Source organism: Trachymyrmex cornetzi, unplaced genomic scaffold (assembly GCF_001594075.2).
Source record: "Trachymyrmex cornetzi isolate Tcor2-1 unplaced genomic scaffold, Tcor1.1 scaffold325, whole genome shotgun sequence".
NCBI classification, from domain to species: Eukaryota; Metazoa; Arthropoda; class Insecta; order Hymenoptera; family Formicidae; genus Trachymyrmex; species Trachymyrmex cornetzi.
In genome coordinates, this window is record NW_017297951.1 from 650,459 (window position 1) to 667,468 (window position 17,010).

The following is a 17,010-nucleotide window of genomic DNA, read 5'->3' on the forward strand; positions in this document are numbered from 1 at the left end:
ATAAATTACAAGTGCCTGTCACTGTGTCATATTACAGTGATAATACATTAGATGACTTCTCACGATATATCTATAGTTTGTACAATTTTAGCATATATTAGTAATGATACAAAGATAGTAGTTCACACTACTATCGGTTTAGTTTTAAAGATCAGATTGACAAAATTTCTTTAAAATGATGTATTACAAGCGTATCTTACAGCAACGCTATATTCACAATTTTGCAGAAAATAAACGTCTAGTACTGACGAGAAAGCGAGTGGTTAAATAATATATAATGTACAATTGTAATGCTATAAATACTATAAATGTCGAGGCAATTTAGAATGCTAAAGTTCCAACATTACATAAATTATATTCCTATGATGAGAAAAATATTCTGGTTGCACCAACAAGCACAAACAAAATTGATTAAATAAATCTAAATTCTGGTTATCTCGAGTAAAATATTCAATAGATTTAATTGTGTCCTATTGGTATTTTGCTGGTCTCTACCAGAACTTCAATTAAGGCAATGAAATTTTTTCCAATTTAACAAGAATATACAATACAATTATTACAGGTATATTGCATCGGCATTGACTGTATATACAAATAGAAATAATGCGATTGTGCTGCATCTTGTACATAATATAGATGTTACATATAAATAGTGCACGTCAAAATTGTGAAAAGAGAAACGACACATAAATTAAAATATTTCCTTGTAATTGACTTCAATTACTTACCGATAAAAATCTACGCGACGGACGTGCGTATACAAACTCGTACGTTGCGAATTATTCGATACGAGACATTTGCAGATTATAATATACTTTTTTAAAGATATTATTCGTAAGAGTTTCATTTCGCAAGAGATTGTTTGATTCTTTTCGTTTCGATCGTATAAACTGATATTCTTAGATATAAATACGTGCTAGTGAAACCTGTCAAATGTGAAATTAAAATATATTTCAAATTCTAATTCCTAAGGGTAGATTTTTTTATAGTCCTCCCCCTGATCTCTCGACGCTTATTTGTTTCTTGAGTGTTTCCTGTTCGTGCTGTGCTTCCTCCATTTCAGCCATCCGCGCAAAACGTGAATATGCCACATGACCAGATTTTATAGCTGACATCATCTGCATATAAAAAATGATACAAGTTTATATATGTATATATAGCATAAAAAAGTGATTTATGCAAATTTAAAAGAATATTCGAAAAAATAGTATGAAATAACTTTGATTACATCGTGCATAACGCATGCAATATAAATATAAAAAAAGAATACAAAGCATTGCAACAAACTGATAATTATGCTAATTGCTAATTGTTAATTTCTCTGTCAATTCAGAAATTATTATTGGGAATTACTACACATAATCGTGTTAAAAAAGAAACGAAATCATTCTAAAAAATTACTGCATTGTACAATGCATAACGAAAAAATAAATATGCGAAAAGAAATCCGACTGTGACTGTGTGCACTATGCGCAATGTCACAGACCTGAAGATATTCATCCAATTCAACTTGACCGTTCATATTGGTGTCGATTTCACGCAGAATTTCGTGAAGTTCTTCACCCGGTACTTCCTTATCTCCAAAGAGCTGTGAAGAGAAAGAATATACATTGAGTATATGTTTGAAGATTTACCTGCAAGTAATCTGGCAATTCCATTTGGCCATTGTAAGTAACATCAATTTCACTCAACAAGCTGTGTATTTCGTCCTGGTTCATATGTATACCTAATACCTGCGTATCGGCAACGTTAATGGATATCGATAATTAAAGAATGTGAAAGCAGATAAAAAAATGTCAGAGATACCGGAGAGATGCCGAAATATATATATGCAAACCTTTAGTCCTCGTCTAATGTCATTGATAGACACATATCCTTTCTTATCTTTGTCTATAATTCGGAAGCGCTTGATGTAGAGTTGGATTTCATCCTTGGTGAGATTGATAGGAATCTTGTCGCGGGAAGCACGGTTCACCATCTGACCCATCTCTTGAGCGAGAAATTCGCTGGCCTCGCGATGCTGCTTCTTCTTCTCCTCTGCCGACCAATGTAATTCCTCGGCCATGATATCTATGATACCTGGCAGTGCTTCTTGAGCCGCTTGGACATTTAGGAAAGCGAGTCGTAATCGACGTGCAATCATGTCGATCGCAGTTCTAGCGTATTCCCGTACACCGTAGCGTATCTGAAATATACATTTAAGATATTTTACGAGAAGACATAATTGTAGATCGAAAAGATCCTGCATTAATTATATGGAAAATGAGATCCCGGAAATGATTTAGTTTTCACATATAATGCAACTTATAATATAGTAAACAAAAGCTATAATAAGACAAGATAACATACAAAGCTTAATAATGGATAATTGAACTATGGTGTACCAAAAATGTAAAACTTGTGTTTATAGAACACCTTTGACACATCATAACTAAAAAGTATCCATTATTAAATCTTATGTCTAGGAGATATTTTCTGTTCACTACGTTATAAGTTATATTATGTGTAAAAAATAATTTATTTCACACACACCGGGACTCGATCTTTTATATGATTAGTGGGGTGTTCTTTGAACAATTCAGAGAGACAATTACTTCAGCATCGATGTATGGAAATTCCGGATGAATTTTCTTTCCAATAATAGGCCATCGTTTCCCTGTAAGCGAAGCCATTTTAGCTACGGCAAATGCACGATCTCCATAGCTCTTGGACAAATGTTGCGCGACCTCGCATTCCAGACCGAAATCCTGCACTAATCTAATGTACATTGTGGGGCTCCAGCCCTGAGCGCCTTCAAGAAGAAAGCCATCCGTCTGGCAGGGTCTTTCTGGTTCTAGCTCGCAAGCTTTAAACGAACATTTATGAGTCTTTTATAACACTTTGCGTTTAATTCTGCCGATATACCTTTTATAGCTGCGTCAATGGTTTCTTGAGCCATCGCTCGGTAAGTCGTCCATTTGCCGCCTGCTATCGTGACGAGATTCGTAGGACTGACGTGCACGATATGATTCCTAGCGAGTGACTGCGTATTCGGTTTATTCGGGTCGGAAACGAGCGGCCTAATACCGCTCCAAGCAGAAAGAACGTCTCCGCGTCGCACCTCAACGTCTGGGTTCAGGTAATTTTTCACTTCCTGCAGAATGAACATGATCTCGTCTTCCGTAGGCCGAGGATTGTGTGTTACTTCGCAAGGCAAATCGGTTGTTCCTGCAATTGTTTGTTTTTGCCACGGCAAAAAGAAAATCACCCGGCCGTCACTCGTTGCTGGATCAAGTAGACCCATTTGATCAGGACTGAAAATATTGTAAAAGAAGCATTAGTACATCGATTATAATGAATTCAACAATATGTTACTAAGCCTTCGAAACTGATGATGAATCTATTAGATTCTTTATGCAGAGATTGTTCGGATAACAAAGATTCTGATAAATAAACATAATTCACATTCTCCGTGAAGATAAAAAAATACATTATTATATGAATTTAAATTAGTTCTTATTCTTGTATTATTTGTTATTATTATTATTACAGCAATTGCCATTTAACACAAAAATGTTAAAAATATTAAACAATTAAATTTTCTTCATGTTACATTTACAAATTTTAATTAGTCTTATTAAAATAAACCTAATATTCATTCTTTTTTTAATATAAATTACAGTTGTCATTTTGGTTCCTTAAAATTAATTAGTGCCTTTTAATCCACATATATTAAATGAATCTCACAGATCCAATGTCAGTAACAGATTTTGACGTCAGCTCCAGAGGGTTAATGTTATTTTAGCAATAATATATATATCGTTCTTTTTACCTGTAATATCCTGGCAATACTATGTGAACGCCGGAAGACGGAGCGCAAATAGACTGAACATTTTGATCGTCCATCTTTCTAATATGATCGGTGAAGGGACCAGTCGCATTAATTATCGCCTTGGCCTTTACATCCCATTCCTCTCCTGTGAGTTCGTCTTTAAGGTGAGCTCCCACAAGGACTCGTTTGCCATCCTTTTCGGACAGGGAAAGATATTTTTATAAAATATTTTTATATTTTCACGAATATTTACGAACAACTGACACTTACCCTGTCGAGACCCTTTAACAAGTTGACTACTTTAACATGATTTACGACCGTTGCGCCGTGTCTTGAAGCTGTTAGAGCGACGGCCAGATTCATCCTGGCATCATCTTGTTGGCCTGTCAAATAGCACATTCATTTAAGAGACAGATAGCTCGGCTATATAAAAATTGTAAGAGATAAAAAGAGAGATACAAGATGACTACCGTCATAATAGACAATAGCTCCCGTTAGTTTGTCGCCTTTTAGCATCGGAAAAAGTTCCAGAGCGTTCGATTTACTCAAATAATACGATGATTTGACGGTTTTGCTACCCGCTACCAGATCATACATCTTAATGCCAAACCAGTAATAAGGAATTTGCCACCATCTGACGAAAGTAGTAGAAATATATGTAAAAAGGAACATGCAGCATCGGAACTTTATACTTCATTCATGCATAAACGTACGTGTAAACAGGCAGCATAATAGGCAATGGATGTGCCAGATGTGGTGCACTTTCTAGCATTGATGCACGTTCGTGAAGTGCTTCTTTCACCATTCTATATTGCTCGATGTCCACTTGCATGATCGCTTTCTGCAGATATCGTACGCCACCATGAATTAACTTCGTGCTGCGAGACGACGTGCCAGATGCAAAGTCATCGGCTTCAATCAACGCAGTTTTTAGACCTATAAAAAGAAGGGGAAGTGTAGGGCTTTACTTGAGCAAGCAAAAAAAAAAGATTTGACGATCGTACCTCGTGTGCAAGCGTCCAGAGCGCATCCTGCTCCCGTTGCACCACCTCCAATTATTAAAACGTCGTAGTCCTGCGATTTCAAAGTTTTCACTTGATCTTCTCGTGTTGGCAAGGTTCTTCGAGGCGGTCTTGGTTTCCACTTCATTTCAGCGTGTACCTACAATCAAGTACGTAGATATATTTAATTTAATTTTTTAATTAATGTGTCATTTGTTATAACACATAATTTAAAAAATCGTTATTTTTTTTAATTGCTTGAAAAAAAAGCAGAAAAAAGAAATAACATTCTTAAAGAAAAAAAAAGAAAAACGTACGTTAATTAAAGAAACGTACGTTTATTCTTTTACAATCAATTATTATATACGAAAATTGCATTTTAAAATTAACCCTTGTATTTTTGGTACCTTTGGTAAATAACACTTATTTTTGATATCTTTGGACAACACACATGAGTCATTCGTGTCCGACTCGATTTTAAGGTTCTTAAAATGCTCGAAAAATTCTGTAAAAATTCACACATATTCTTTAAGGTCTCTACTAAATTATCTTACTATGCAAACATTGGAACAAATGTTTAGAAAAATTATGGAAATTTCTTTCTGCACCAAAAAAAGAAAATAATTCAGTTTTAATAATTGAGTATAAAAATTGTAACTTTGCTATATATGTACAAAAAAAATCATTGTAGGATGTTTTTGTACAGATATCATAGTTTGCAAAAAAAAATATTACAGGAGCCAGATGCAAAAAAAAATGCAATTATTTGAGCATCTGAATATGTCATCACGCAACTTTGCGACCGTGCTGCTCGACAACACATAGAGATTTCTTGTCGCCGTTGTTTCCCTATATTCCCCCCATCACAAAGTTTTTTCTCATGAGGGGGGAGGGGGGGCATAGGACCATGTTCGCAGGTATATGAGAAATAAGAACTATTAGAAATGACATGGGTCACGAAAGACCCAGTGTGTCCTACGAGAGTTAATATTGCAAAACTTTAACGATTCAAAACATTCAAATTTATTTTCTGGAAAACTTTGTTTTTCGAGTTGTATCGTTGTTGTATCAAATGAGTAATATGTATATGATATATCAGGTATCTAAACAAGACGCATCGCATTATATAACACATAATAATAAGTGGACGTGCATGCGGGATCTTTGAAGAGTCTCAGCATCTTAGATCTCATCTTGAAGCATCTCATGATCATGTCATGGCTGATTACATTATGTACTGACCGTAGTATCTGGCAAGAGGAAGTATGAAGTAAGGGTGCCAGCACCCACAGCACTTGCTCCAGCAACAAACCACCTGAGCGACGCCATCGTCTATCACTAGCTCCTCTCGATTTTCTCGAGGAAACCTGAAATCAAGAAAAGGACATGATGATATAATTATGAATACTAAGCGATAGAATTCTCTCTCTCTCTCTCTCTCTCTCTCTCTCTCTCTCTCTCTCTCTATCTATCTATATATTATATAATATATAATTTATACAGTTAAAAAATATACAATATAAATAAAAAAAGGCTGAGGAATAGATTAACAATTTTCTTTTTTATATAAATGTGGAGTAAATGCTGTTAAATACTTAAATGCTTATTAAATACTTGTTGAAGTACGTTTTTTTTTTCACCAATGTGCGGAATGCTAAAAAGAAAATCTTAATTTAAAAAAAAAACAAAAAAAATACAAGGTAATGATGTTGTTCTTGTTTAAATAATACTCATTCAGCTCAACTTTTGAATTGTCAAGTTTAAATTAAACTTGCTTAATAAGAATTTCGTAATTGTGATTTTTTATAACCAATTCGACCTCGGTCACCTCGATGAAAGGCATCCTTCCTCCATTTTTTTTTCAAACTTTTAGCAGCTTTTAACAGTTGGGAATAAAACGATAAAGAATAATTCTAAAAAAGCATAGTAAAATAATTAACATTAAAAATACCAAAATATTAACTAAAAATATTGGTTGCATTCAGCAGAAAAAAAAATTTGCAACTGTTGTAAGATTTTTTGGTACGATTGATTTATACATTTTGATCTGCACTATTAAATTTATAGTGTTAAATTATATTCAATTTGAGTTATTTTTAATCATATCTAAAGTATCAAATTTGACTCAAGTTTTATTATATATTTACTAAATTAATATATTGTTTTTTTTTAAAACCCACGAAAATGAATTTACATTTTAACATACATAGAAGTAAAAGATAACAAAATGTTAATTAACTCAAGAGATTGGGTTGCTCCTTTGATCTCTAACAGTGTAATGAGGAACTAAGAGCAAGAATCAATTATATAAAATTTTATAATAGTTGCAAAGCTGTTTTTTTTTAATAGTTGAGAAAGGCCAGAACTGGGGCATTATATACAGTCTTGTACGCTGCGCATTCAACATACGCAATCTATAAATAATTTAAAGATCGTACATTGTGTCGTGAAATGCCCGCGACGCAAAGTGGGACTCATTATTATTATCATCACTAGCATAACGACAAGTGATCTATTTAATGACCCTGATAAGATGCCGAAAACCGAAACACGCGGGATTGCGTGACATTCGACGTGATTACGACCACGCGGCTGGGAAGACGATAATTGCAGCACAATCATGTAATCGACTCGTGCATAGGAATCCGGGTATCGACAGTTGGTTATTGTCTGGCGGGATGCTATCTTGATCTTTAAATCTCGTCTCTATATATATTATAGGTATGAATCACACAGAAACCTGAAAAAAAGGAATAAAATGGCAATACTATTGGTATGATTCATGTTTTTGGAAGATAACGTATTGTTACGAAATTCTTATCTTTCCACGCGGAGTGCTCGATGGCGGTCGAGCTATAGCCGGCGATTCGGACTCGTCTTGGAAAAGGAGCTCTCACGAGAGAAACCACCTTGAAACACGCGTACATAACGTATAACACAAGAACACAATGCTAGGCGGGGTGTCGCAAGGTCAGGCTAAAATAGCGCCTGCGAGAGCTCACGGGCGATATGTCCGTGCCAAGTTTATCAAATAAAATGTCACTTGCGTTCCCCATTACGCGTAACGCATTAATTATCTTACGCGTTATTCAACCCTCGTCTCGAGGCTCTCATGTCATGAGACTCATGATTCAGCGTCGTCGTTTCCAGACGTTTTTGTGGTCGAATGCGAGACTGTCTCGAGAGGACTCGGGAGAAAAATCACTCGCTAAGACAATGATAAAAAGTGATATTGCTAGTTGATGTCGAGATGGCAAGGCAATTGGGAAACCGGAATTTAAATTGGCAGCCGGTTTTTGACGAAAAACATACTCACTGCGAGCTAAAGGGTCGCAACTCTCACTCACGTCAAACGAGTAGTCTGACACTAGGATTCCGCGTGGCGCATTATCTTCAATTTTCTTCCAGTAGCTGCCTGCAGATACTCGCACCAAACAAACCTACAACCGACGGCCAATGTCGACCAATGTCGACTGAGCAGACTGAACTGCAACTCGACGACGATCGTCAAAATGTAATAGCTATAGAGCGATCGTTCGTCACGCTTCCGCTGCTGACCGGTAGAGAGTGTCAGTTAACGAACTGTCGTATCGGCAGCAGATTTTCATATAGAGATCTCTTCGTTAGCGATCTACGAACATGTCGATTCGTCGTGTCGATCAATTGGAACTCATCAAGAACGGAGGGCTTATAATGTCCATCAAATTCTTTATCTTTTTCTAATGTTAATTTTTTCCAATATAAATTAGCTTTGTTGCCTGTTTTTATCAACGCAGATTACTCGAATCTCGGTTTATTATCTTTTTGTAGAAGAAAAGTTCTAAGAATTATGTCCATTTCAATGTAGATTAACTTTAATCTCAGTTTAACTTCGTATTTTTTTTAGTTCTAAGAATTATGTTTATTTTTATCAATACAAATTAACTTTAATCTCAATTTAATTATGTATTTTTTTCTAATTCTAAAAATTATATATAAAATAAAGTAAATTTAAGTTAATCTATATATTGATAGAACATTCATAAAATTGGAAAGAGATAAAAAACTAGCAAATTGAGTTTAGTTAATTCTATTTTGATAAAAATACGCACAAGGATAACTTCGATGAGACTCCGATTAACTTAATCAGTGATTAATTTGCTAATATCTATATTATTTTGTTGAATGCAAGTAGAATTATTTAATACATGGAAAAAATTGGAGACAAATATTATATATCGACGCAAAAAATTTCTTATATTACTAGGAAATTTTCATATTTTAAATATATAAAGATTTCTGAATACTTCTTTCAACTTCAGATTTGTTAAACTTTCTTTGAAAATTATACAAGACATCTTAGAATATTTCAAAATTTATATATGTATATAAAAACGATAAAATTCTACGGAAAATTATATAAAGAAAAATTATATAAAGAATTCTAAGAAAAACTTCCAAGGGCAGTTGGAAATTTTGCTCGAAGCAATTTTGCCGGTTGAATTAACCATCGATCAAGTTAATTAAAGTCACCTATAGGTTCGCAATATCGCATAAGTACATATCACGTTGAAACAAAATAATACTCTTTGTTATTTAACAGCAAATATCTGTACAAGTTAGGCACTCGCGTATGTCACGAATTATCATTCGTATAAAGGTTCATATACATAAAAGTTTCGTACGCTGGGTGTGTTATATCGATCGAAAACTTAACTCTAGGGACATACATTGTCATGTATGGCTATAACGCCTGTAAAATTTATATAATATATTATATATATAAGAATGGATGTACAATAAATAGCAAAGATCGTTGCAGAGAGTCAGGGGCACATGGCGTCGCTAAAAACCTACTATTTACACAAGTTGTTATATCAAAATATACGATCATTCTTATTAGACGATATATTAGTGAAAAATATTCTCGTTAGAAGTACAACGTCACGCCGGAGTCGTCGGGGACAAAAGTCGGCGTTTCTACACCTCATCGGAAGCAAGTGTTTCTTTACCATCGGGAGACGCTGACTTTTCCTTCCTCTCTTTCCTCTCTTCCTCTTTCATTTGAAGAGCGACTGCCGACTCCAGCACTCGTATCCTTCCCTCGTGTTTAACAATCACTGTTTTTAATTTTCTTATTTCTTCTCTGCATTCCTTCAATAATTCCTCCTATAATCATAAAAAATTTATAGTTTTATTTATAGTTTTCATTTGGCTCGATCGAAAAAAAAAACAGAAAATTAATTTCCGATACGTACGCAGACTCCAGATGAAATTTCCGTAGCGTTTTGCGCAGCGTTAGATGCGACCTTCGCGCCTTTACTCAATATATTGGATTTCTTTTGTACTTTAAGTTCATTCTTAGAGGCGGATGGCTGATAGCCATCCCTGAGGGATATCAGTACAGGATCTGCATCAGTACCACCCTGCCACTCTTCTGCCGAGATCGCGGCAGTATCACCGGCAGTATCGGGATACAAATCTTCTTGAAAAAGCTCAGACTGAAACACAATTATATAGCACAATCGTTACTTCTCCAATCGAATCTTTTAATTTTTTTCGGTTTCTACTTCCAAATCGAAGTAATGCTTCCTCACCTTTCTCGGCACTGTCATAGATACTACTTGGCAAAAGCCCGAATTGTTTAATCGATAGAATCTGGTTATTTCACAGCTATTAACGTCACAGCCCCGTTTTGGCATCATTCCTATACCTCGTTGAGGATCGGGAGTTTGAAAAGTATTGATGTAATGAACAAACGGTGGTTCGGGCGTAATTTCAAAGTATCGGATCACAGAATCGCCCTTGCCACACAGGTATACTAAATTTGTATCGGGATCATACAGAGGGAACATAACTCCATTGCTCGTATCTAACTCTACCATAACAATAGGCTCGCCCAACATGTCGGGAGCTCGTAATGAATATTGTCTTTCCGACATTTTACTAAAACCCGTCGTAAAGATCAAGCCACCCCTGAAAATATAATACAAATAATTCTCTCAATCAGTATGCACGAAGATTTCACCAATATCTAATGCGGTAGCCTTTTTTGTTATCTTAAACGTGTTAATTTTTTTACATATATATAGTATATACATTATACATAATACATATATATTATGATAAAAAATATATTTACATTGCATTACTTTGTAATATCTTATTATAATATTTTACATAGAAATTAATCATCAAAACTCTTTTACTACATCCACCTTATTACCACCTCATTACGTAGAGAGCTTATCTTTTTTACAATATTTTACACAAATATCTTTCTTGAACGTTGTCTTATCACAAACAAGATATATTGCAATATAAGAAATACAATTATAATACACGAATTACATATGTACAATACTTGCTTGCGTAAACTTGTACAAGTATTGGTGAATCCTTTCCTTTACAAGTGTAAACAATAATTATCATTATATTATTTTATAAAGACATTTCTAACGAAATTGATATTCGTTGTAACTTACATAATTATTTTTAAGCATTCTAACATTTACAATTACAGTTTAAATTAATAACTTGGTGCACAATACTTACTGGAATATTTATGGAGAATTACAGAGCACATCTTGATATTCGTATATATTAAGTTGGCATCTTCGTCATTGTCGAAAATTCAGTCTGGTGATCTTTCCATTAAAAATTATCAGAATCTTGCACTACACAAACCGGAAATACAAGATGATAAAAACAAGTGTACCTTTACGTACGCTAACATGTTTGTCTTATAAACTCTAAAACACTCGTGGACAAAAGCACGAAAAGTATCGTGTATATGTCGACGCGAATATATATAGTCACGTCAAGTTAGTCGAAAATGATATCACAAAAAGAAAAGACAAAAGAGGAATAACAATATAGAAAGGAAGAGCTCCAATATTGTGGCTATATCTAAGAAAAAATTATCTCTAAACAATTTCTACCAACACATAGATTATTTATATTGAATTATTATTAATATATATTTGTGTAAAAAGGTGGATGTATTCCATTTGATGATTATGTTTTATAAACACGTTTTACACTTGTTCTCTTATGAACGTTTAAATTCAAGTACCTAATATAAAAAGTAAAAAAGTTGCAACTTTGTACAATTATATTGTATAATATTATTCACACATTCCTTTTTGTTTAATATTTATCTACATCCACACTCTCTCATGCAAATTCACTCGTTAGTTTAATACACTCTTCCTCTTACAAAATCATAGCCATAAAAATTGGTTATTTTTATATTTAAAGTATCGATAGTATAGTATATTCTGAATTATATATCATATATATGTAAAGACGTTAGAAAAATAATCGTAAAATAATGTTTTTTTTGTCATTTTCAATGTTGAGTCATGTTAATAGTGCATTTAAATTAAATGTCTTTTAATTAGAAAGTGAAGAGAAATAAGAATTTCAGAATTAAGTATGTATTTAAATATTTACATTAAAAAAAGTAATATTGTAACATATTTATTAGAGTGATATTTAAAATAAGGCTGATGCAACTGGAAATTATATTTATCTTTAAGAAAAATTTAAACAGCTTTTTAGAAAAATTATGTTTTCTCTATTTGCTGTTTCTATACTTCAAGAATTATGCTTGTTTCCACTAATGTAGATTAATTTAATCTCAGTTTAATTTATTCTTCATGTGTTTTTCAAATTCTTGTAACTAGAAAAAGGTCAATAGTTAAATCGAAATTAAAGTTGAACTATAATTGATAGAAACATTAGCATTCAATCTGTTTTGCAAATATGTCTATATTTTCCTACATTTCTCACTCTTTTCCTTGTTGCATCAATCTGATTTTTTTATGTAATACATGTGAATAATATATAGCAATAAAAAGAAGCTAAAATGCTTCAAAGAATAAAATACATTGAGTACGTACCTAAGAAAGATGGCACGCGTTGCCTTACTTCCCTCATGCGCTATAGCTTCTTCCAATATTTCTCCCGACCTCGGATCTAGGATTCTAATTTTTTTATCTTTGCACGTAGTGACTAATCGAGATCCATCCCAGTTCCAGCATGCGGAATAAACCACGTCTGGATGGCAGTCGATGCGCATCAGAGCTTCTCCCGTGCCGACGTTCCATATGATAACAAGATTGTCCGAACCGGCTGTGAGCAGCACGTTTAATGCAGAGGGATGCCATAGCACCAGACCGACTCTACGTTGGTGCAGTTGCAGATCTACTATCGACTCGGTCAATGTCCTGGAAATACCCCCGTCGGGTATCTGCCATACTTTGACAACACAGTCCTCGGAACCGGAGGCTATGACATTATCGTTATGAGGGCACCAAGCGATGTCCAGTACAGGTCCCTTGTGTCCACCTACTAAAGGATAGTCCGCCGGTATTCTTCCTACCTACAAACGTTTCAACAACAGAGATCAGTTACCAATTATGGTGTGGCCAAGGAACTTGAAACGGATATTGCAAACTGTCATTTGGAAAGCTATGCCATTATTACTGTTGTCACTGTAATAATACATATACGCGACATGCCAATCCGACTGCGTTAGCCAATGAAAGGGGAGAAACTCGACGACGAAATTGGGGCAGGCATAAATGTAAAGAGATCTATCTTTTTACTGCATTGTGGACTGCACTACTTTCTCGCTTTTGTCAAATATCAAACATATACCTACTTTACTTTAAGTACAAAGTGTGTACAGCTATAAAAGCTATAAAAACAGACTCAAAGGGATAAGAAAAAACAAGAAAGTAAAAAAAGCTCACCTTGTTGTGCGGCAGGACGATGAAAGCACCGCCGCCCGCCGATTCCACGATGATGGCGAGAAACTTGGGATTCACGGCGCAGAAGGTCGAGTCCCACGACGACTTGGACACCCTGATGTTGTCGTAGCATTGTTCGCGCTTCAGCGGAGTTCCGTACACGTGGCGGAACTTGCTGGTGCGCACCACGCGGAAAGACATGTCTGCACCTGCTCTGCAATCAACGGAGCGGAGACAACGGTGAAACGGTGAGAGAAAGATAGAGAGAGAGAGAGAGAGCGGGCCGGGCGAGGTGGAGCGGTCTCCGCGGGGGTCGCCGACGTGCGCCGGTCTTTTCTGTCGCGATTATTTTTAATAAATTATCGTCGTACACGCGTCCGCGACACGGGCGTGGGCGTCGCGTGGAACATCCCCGCTCTTTATAAATAGATTCCCCACTCTCACTTTTCTCTCTCTCTCTCTCTCTCTCTCCTTCTCTCTCCTTCTCTCTGTCTTCTCGTATAGTGTCGTACACAAACGGACACGACCGCAATAAGAATATATTTCGAATGCTCGGTCGCTTTGCATCTACGTGTTCGACGCGACCGCCGCGGCATGCGTAATGAACAGTTTTGCGAGCTTTGCCGATTATCGCGGCGAACGGATGAAGAGAGCAAGAGAGGAAGAGAGAGAGAAAGAGAGAGAGAGAGAAAGAGAGCGCTTCCCGCGCTCCTTACATGGTGCATCGAAAAATGATTTCGATTCACCGAAATAGACGGGGTCGCGCGAGCGCGGCCGCGCCCGAGCGAGAGTGAGAAAGAGAGCGAAAGAGAGCGCGCGCGCGAGAGATCGTGATTCACGAATGTGATTCGAAATAATACGCTCTCCGCATATGTGTCATTCTTGTCCTGACCAGCCTGACCTACTCGCGCGACACGCGAACACTCCGGGAGATCTTCAATTCTTTACCGTGTCTCTCGATTCTCTCGAACGTCGAACGGGGCGAAGGATTCGAAAATCGCGGCTAATTCTCTTGATTGCAGCTTCGCGCAATTCCTCCCCCCTCCACCGCCTCCCCTCCCAATTATGGATGCTTTTCATTCGTGACAATTTAAGTCGATGCAAATGTCATTCTAGGTTGTCTGCTACACATTAAATCCCGAGAAAGATAAAATGTTTGTGTGTGTGTATCAACAATTGTTTCTACCAATATGGATTAACTTTAATCTCGGTTTAATTTACTCTTTATCCTCTTCTAATTCTTAGAACTAGAAAAAGAGAAAAAGTAAGTTATAAACCAAGATTAAAGTTAATCTTGGCATCGATATAAGAACGTCCCGGTTCCCACTAGTGTAATAGCGTTTTCGGCCCGATCGGGTTTGCACCAACCTGGGTTGGATTAATCTTTCCTATTGGTTGATGTCACACGCTCTACCAATAGGAGAGCGCAAAACGCCATTAATCCAACCCAGGTTGGTGCAAACCCGGTCGGGCCGAAAACGCTATAAGATTAACTTTAATCTTGGTTTAACTTTACTGTTTATCTTTTCTTAATTCTTAGAATTAGAAAAAAGACGGAGTTTATTGAACCGAAATTAAAGCTAATCTTACATTAGTGCTTGAACTGAACAATCGAGCTTTAATGGAAAGCACCTTATATTAGGTTTGTTTTTTGTTGCACTGGATGCATTAGAATTTTTCTTTTTGCTTTTGCCGAATCTAACGTATGCATATTCAATATTTTAAATACAAATAAGGGTGCATTTATTAAATCGGTATTCATAATTGATTCTTTTTTTAAGATCGTCTTAAGTAATATCTTAATTAGAACACTAACACACGGCTTTGTAATAGATTTATAACATTTTAACTGCACTTAAATATAAGAATCGACTATGAATATCGGTTTTAATGCAGCTATAAAAAATTGTTTGTTTTCATCTTTTTTTCTCGACGCTTTCGCCTGACTTGCGAACGTCCAACGGAAAACGGCGGGCGATAAGAACTGCTTGCGGTTATCGTTATCCAACCGCGTTATCGCAACGCGATATCTTACACCGGAATGTATTTTCAAGGTGGTTAGTCATCGCGCGGCGTTCTTTTGAACGATCAAAAAAGAAAAGAAAAGCGAGATGGAAAAAAATACGATAGAAGGAAGATCGTAGCACGATATCTCGCGCCGGAAATGTGCTTCCAAGGTGGTTAATCATCGGTGTTGAACGCTCGAAAGAAAAGAAGCGGAATGAAAAAAAAAAGAACACGATAGAACACGAAGAGCGAAATAACGAGATTCGTATTCCCGCCACACATCACGAGAATACACCGCGCGAATGTGCGATGTGCGGTTCGTTGAACGAGAGCAGCGCCGTGGAAAAACAGACGAGGGCTCCCGCAAGGCATTCGGGAACACCTTATTTGGAAACGCGCACCCCGCCGAATCGAACAGTCACCCCCGGCGAGTTTAGCACTGCTGTGTTCGCACCGGTCTTTCTTTTGCTCTTCTTTTGTTTTCCTTTTTCTCTCTCTTTCTCTCCCCCCCCTCTCTCTCTCTCTCACATAGACTCGTCCATCTCGTTCGTAATTTTATTTCATTCTTTGGAGGTTTTAATTGAAAATGTTTTCTCGTTAATTGGAGGAATTATCGATATATCACGAGGGAGGGTCGATACCTCTGGCGAATTTTGCGCCGCGCACCACCACTATATTACACGCGCGTACGAGCAGAAGTTGCGAACTGATTCTCCCTCTCCCGCTGTGACAGTCGAAGATGCACGCTTTTGGAAGTGGACTCTTCTCCCCGCCGCTAACCTCCACGAGCGCTGACGACGATACGAACGCCGATTCGCGACTCGCAATTTGTGAGAACACTATTCGAAGCAGGGTTGCCAGGTTTCTCAAACACAGCCCCGCCAACTTTTCATGTCCAAAGCGTCATAGCGCGCCAACCGTTGCAAACGAACAACTAAAAAAAAGGAAAATTTTTTCTTGTTTTACCATTTTCTACATATTTTTTCTTATGCATTCATAAGTGAGGAGCACAGACTTTTGCATAACGCATAAACACATAAGGCATAAGAAATTCAACCAATCAGAGTTCTTTATTTCATGGAAAGGAAGAAAACGAAGGACTTTGATTGGTATATTTTCTTATGCATTACTCCGGATCTACAATAGGTGTTTTAAGCCTTAAGCCGTAAGAAATTGACCAATTACAATTGAATCCGAGAAGAATAAGCGACTGTGATTCGCCCATTTCTTATGGCTTAAAGCTTAAAACCCTATTGTAGATCCGGACTTAGGGCCTCTTTCACCAACTCCGATTAACTTAATCGGTCGATTAGTCCATCGGAATTGACCAATCTCATTTGTCATTTTGTTTGACGATGGATGCGATCTACAATAAGCCTTAAGAAATGGGCGAATCACAGTCGCTTATTCTTCTCGGATTCGACTGTAATTGGTCAATTTCTTACGACTTAAGGGG

General features: G+C 36.5%; 2 protein-coding genes across 6 annotated transcripts; both read right to left on the reverse strand.

Moving 5' to 3' along the window:
• Positions 1-463: 463 nt before the first annotated feature.
• Positions 464-8,280, reverse strand: Gpo1 (glycerophosphate oxidase 1). Of its 2 annotated transcripts, none has more exons than XM_018510167.1 (12): positions 8,129-8,280; positions 6,055-6,179; positions 4,816-4,972; positions 4,525-4,747; positions 4,282-4,445; positions 4,082-4,194; positions 3,812-4,005; positions 2,905-3,293; positions 2,595-2,845; positions 1,838-2,185; positions 1,635-1,733; positions 464-1,118 (listed from the first exon to the last, which is right to left on the reverse strand). In XM_018510167.1, exons 2-12 carry the CDS (start codon positions 6,139-6,141, stop codon positions 984-986), a joined length of 2,160 nt encoding a protein of 719 aa, XP_018365669.1. In that variant the 5' UTR covers positions 6,142-6,179; positions 8,129-8,280; the 3' UTR covers positions 464-983. The 2 variants fall into 2 exon arrangements, with proteins under 2 accessions (XP_018365669.1, XP_018365668.1); XM_018510166.1 differs by lacking the exon at positions 1,635-1,733 and adding an exon at positions 1,487-1,588 and having other exon boundaries at positions 6,055-6,177; positions 8,127-8,280.
• A 1,440-nt stretch (positions 8,281-9,720) lies between these two features.
• Positions 9,721-16,374, reverse strand: coro (protein coronin). 4 transcript variants are annotated; one of them, XM_018510197.1, is made up of 6 exons: positions 16,196-16,374; positions 13,551-13,756; positions 12,696-13,177; positions 10,389-10,767; positions 10,050-10,292; positions 9,721-9,960 (listed from the first exon to the last, which is right to left on the reverse strand). In XM_018510197.1, the coding sequence occupies exons 2-6, from the start codon at positions 13,746-13,748 to the stop codon at positions 9,772-9,774; spliced, it is 1,491 nt and encodes a 496-aa protein (XP_018365699.1). In that variant the 5' UTR covers positions 13,749-13,756; positions 16,196-16,374; the 3' UTR covers positions 9,721-9,771. The 4 variants fall into 4 exon arrangements, with proteins under 4 accessions (XP_018365699.1, XP_018365697.1, XP_018365701.1 ...); XM_018510195.1 differs by having other exon boundaries at positions 13,551-13,761; positions 16,196-16,373; XM_018510199.1 differs by lacking the exon at positions 16,196-16,374 and adding an exon at positions 15,937-16,031 and having other exon boundaries at positions 13,551-13,761.
• Positions 16,375-17,010: the final 636 nt, after the last annotated feature.

Coding starts and splice junctions, on each gene's coding strand:
- Gpo1 (XM_018510166.1), bottom strand. CDS start 6,141: ATGGCGTCGCTCAGGTGGTTTGTTGCTGGAGCAAGTGCTGTGGGTGCT. Junction 4,748..4,815: donor TCTGGACGCTTGCACACGAG/GTACGATCGTCA, acceptor TTCTTTTTATAG/GTCTAAAAACTGCGTTGATT. Junction 1,589..1,837: donor ACATTAGACGAGGACTAAAG/GTTTGCATATAT, acceptor TTCTCTTCACAG/CTCTTTGGAGATAAGGAAGT.
- coro (XM_018510197.1), bottom strand. CDS start 13,748: ATGTCTTTCCGCGTGGTGCGCACCAGCAAGTTCCGCCACGTGTACGGA. Junction 13,178..13,550: donor TCGTCCTGCCGCACAACAAG/GTGAGCTTTTTT, acceptor AAACGTTTGTAG/GTAGGAAGAATACCGGCGGA. Junction 10,293..10,388: donor CTATGACAGTGCCGAGAAAG/GTGAGGAAGCAT, acceptor ATTGTGTTTCAG/TCTGAGCTTTTTCAAGAAGA.